Raw genomic sequence first — 3,365 nt, 5'->3', positions numbered from 1 at the left:
GAGCTGCCGGCTCCCAGCCCGCGGCAGGGGAGCGTCCCCGCGCCAGCAGCTTCGGGAGAACAAGGAGGTGGCCGGCCAGGCCTTACAGTTTCGGTTTAGAGGCAAAACGCAGCACCGTGCCAAGCCCGGCTTCCTTGGGTATTTTTTGCTTGTTGATCTTAGTTTTGGGCAGAAAAAAAATGGTTTCCCCTGTAGGGTAGTGAAAAAGCCCATCTGGGAGGGAGATGGCTGGGGGCCGGCAGGGCCCCCCTAGGGGTCACCCCCCCCCCCCGGGGCCCTTCCTAGAGGCGGAGCCCCAGCCAAGGCAGCTAAGCCCACCACGGTCCAGGTGCCCCCTTGATCTCTCTGGACCTCGGGTGCGCGGCGGCCGGGCAGGCTGCACTCAGCCCCCCAGGGGTGCGTCTGTATATGCCCTGAGCTTGGGGCTCCAGCCCGGCGGGTAACAGCAGTGGCACAGGGGCCAGGTTTCCTAATAAACCGGTCCTTTAATTGCTATGGGGCAGGAGGAGGGAGGATTAAAAAAAAAAAAAAAGAGGCAAAGGTCTGTTGGGCTTGCTTGGCGCCGGCTGCAAGAGAAGAGGCACTGTGTTTGCAGAGGAGCCTGGAGCTGCTAACAGGGACTTAGGTAACACTTCCTGGTGAGCCTGCAGAGGGGGTTTGGGGGGGCAGTGTTGCTGGGGTGCCCGGAGGGGGGGCAGAGGTCCCCGCCCCTCCAGGAAGTGGCAAATACACAAGAACGAAGCTTTAGAAATTTATTACAAGATCATCAGAGAACTAAAAATATATGCATCTGTAGGATTCCCGTCTCCCAGTCTCTCCCAGTGGAGCAAGTAACAAAACAGATGGTCCACGACATTCGCGAACTGGGAGTTCACGGGTACAGAGCGACATCAGCCCCAGCTCCTGAGTCCCGAAGCACAGTCCTGACAAGGGTGCAGACCCTCGGTCGCCGAGTCCCACGCAGAAGTCAGCACGGGTCTCCTGGTCCTCCCCGAGAGGGCAGCCCAGGCCCCGCCGTGGGCGCGGCTCCCCCGCTCCAGCCGCTCCGCCGCCACTCTGCCACGAAGCCTGGGCTCCAGCCCCTCTCCTGCTGGCCAGGTCCCCTCTCCTCCTGTGACCGTGGCCCAGCTGGCACTGCTCCAGGCTCACCGCCCTGGGGGTGGCCACGCGCTCCCCTCTTCTCCACTGATTCTGCCCCCACGGTCTCACAGGTTGGGTGGTTCTAGGGGGTGATTCTTGGGGGGAGGGGTCAAATATTTATTTTATTATTTTTTTGGCAGCAACTCAGCAGCTTCTGATGCTGGGAAGGGTCTCAACGCTCCTGGAGGGCCACACAGGGGACCCACTGGTTGTTCCCTCGGCTCTCTTCGCAGTAACTGGCCACCTCCACCAGACCGTGGCTTTTCCAGGCATCCGTGTGAGGGTTCTGTGACAGGGAGGAAAAGGGGGATCAGCAGGAGCCCCAGGAGTGGGCAGGGAGCCTCCCTCTCTCGGGCCCCTCTGGGGAAAACAGGCCAGCTCAAAAATAGCTCGCCCGGCCAGGAGGCCCCCGCCAGGCTGCCCACGGGACATGCCTGTCGTGGCTGAGTGCTGAGCTGGTACAGGACGCGCCAGCTCAACTTTGTTGACAAACACGGGCCCAGGTGCCCGGGGAGGGTGGGGCAGGTCCGAGGCCCAACTCACCGTGACCAGGAGGCAGTGCAGGTCCCGGGCCTCGGCGGTGCCCTGGGTCTCCGCGGGCTCGCCCAGCAGCTGCGCCAGGCGCTGCATGCCTGACACCCGGACGATGTTGATGTCGTTGTCGCAGCAAAAGGACTGGATGAGCGTGAAGTGGATCTGCAGGGCGATGTCATCCTCCTCCTCCTCATCGATGGCCAGAAGGCACAGGACCACGCTGTCAGGGTCCCTAAGGAGGCCAGAGGGAAGGGGCGGATCAGCCGGGGGATTGAGGAAAGGCCACTACACCGCAGAGTTTGGAAAAGCAAAGAGAAACCGAAGGCACGCAAGGGATCGCGTCTGCATGCAGCTGCAGGGGTGGGGAGGGGACGTGCGGTTCTAGATATGGGGGGGGGGCGCTTGCAAATGATGCAGGTCAGGGTACCGCAACCTGCCCCCACCCCCCCTAAAGAAAGCACAGAGCCCCTCAACTCACAGTGGGGACGCTTGGGGGAAATCCTAGCCACGTGCAAGCCAGGGGTACAGCAGAGAGCGTGCAGAGCCGAGGGGGTCCCCACCCGCGCCCAGTCCGGGCAGTGACTCACACATTCATCAACTTGGCTGACTCGTACACCCCCACGGTGAGGCGGTCCTGGCGCTGCGCGGCCACCAGCAGCTCCTCCACCGCGGCGCTCACGGTCTGCATCCTGGGGTCGGAGAGAGGAGGGTCAGCGCCCGGCCGGCCACAGGTCGCTCGGGTCCCCGCCCGGCCCGGCTGACCTCAGCCGGCTACTTACTTCTGCGCCGCGTTGTCGCACGCCACGAGCTCTTCCAGCGTCATGTTGCAGTTATAATCCACAGTGGAAAACAGCCCCACGACAGTCCCAAGGGAGAAACCGCTAAGTCCGAGGCCGGAAAGCTAAAACCTTCCCACGGAGCCCGAGCGCTGGTTCCAGACCTTCGGAAGGCAGCGAAATCTTCCTCAAAAGAAGGTAGCAAAAAAATGGAAAGTCCTCGGCGAGAATAATCCGCGCGGCCGTTGCGGCAAAGGTCGCAGTCCGGACTTCAGCGATCTGAGCTCGCCGCCGCCGGCGCCGCTTTTTATAGACTTCTCGTCAGAGGCGTGGCCATGGCGGCGCATCCGGCCCTCCTATTGGCGAGCCAACAAAGGCGAGAGAAAGGCGCGCCACGGTTGGCGGACATCGGGGAAGGGGCGGAGCTCCGCGCCGGAGAGGGGGGCGCCCACGTGGGTGCGAGAGCCCGGAGGAGGGCGCGGGGGGAGGGGGGCGGGAGTGCCAGAAAAGAAAAAAAGCAGAAGTTTTCCTCCTGATTTCCCGGCAGCCGCGCCGCGTTTCGGGGCGCGCGCGGGATTTCCAGCGCGCAAGGTGGCGCGGTCTTTCGGGGGTGGGGGAGGCCTGGAATCCCCTCCTGGTCCCGGGAGAGTCCCCGGCCCGCGCCTTTCCCAAGTTCTGCTGGAGGCCTGCACGGGGAAGGGGCCCAGTTTGCAGCCTGATCCCTCCCGGGTGGTGTGTGCATTGTCCGGAGTGGGAGGGATTGCCCGCGGGGACCCCAGACCCTGGAGGACTTGACCTCTCTGGGCCTCTGTGTCCCAGCCTGTCTAATGGACATGTAACGCCGGCCTCATTGGATTGAAGGGAGCGTTAAATAAAACAAAGGGTACACAGTAAGTGTTCAATAAACGGTGGTGG

At 62.9% G+C, this 3,365-nt stretch overlaps 1 protein-coding gene across 1 annotated transcript; it reads right to left on the bottom strand.

Moving 5' to 3' along the window:
- Positions 1-738: 738 nt before the first annotated feature.
- On the bottom strand, positions 739-2,750 carry GADD45B (growth arrest and DNA damage inducible beta). The gene is made up of 4 exons (XM_029915932.1): positions 2,454-2,750; positions 2,262-2,363; positions 1,684-1,906; positions 739-1,426 (listed from the first exon to the last, which is right to left on the bottom strand). The coding sequence occupies exons 1-4, from the start codon at positions 2,495-2,497 to the stop codon at positions 1,313-1,315; spliced, it is 483 nt and encodes a 160-aa protein (XP_029771792.1). The 5' UTR covers positions 2,498-2,750; the 3' UTR covers positions 739-1,312.
- Between the last annotated feature and the right edge of the window lie 615 nt (positions 2,751-3,365).

The sequence above is a fragment of the Suricata suricatta genome, chromosome 12, assembly GCF_006229205.1.
Source record: "Suricata suricatta isolate VVHF042 chromosome 12, meerkat_22Aug2017_6uvM2_HiC, whole genome shotgun sequence".
Classification (NCBI taxonomy): domain Eukaryota; kingdom Metazoa; phylum Chordata; class Mammalia; order Carnivora; family Herpestidae; genus Suricata; species Suricata suricatta.
The sequence above is the reverse complement of the archived record's forward strand: the minus strand, read 5'-3'. Positions and strand labels throughout refer to the sequence as shown.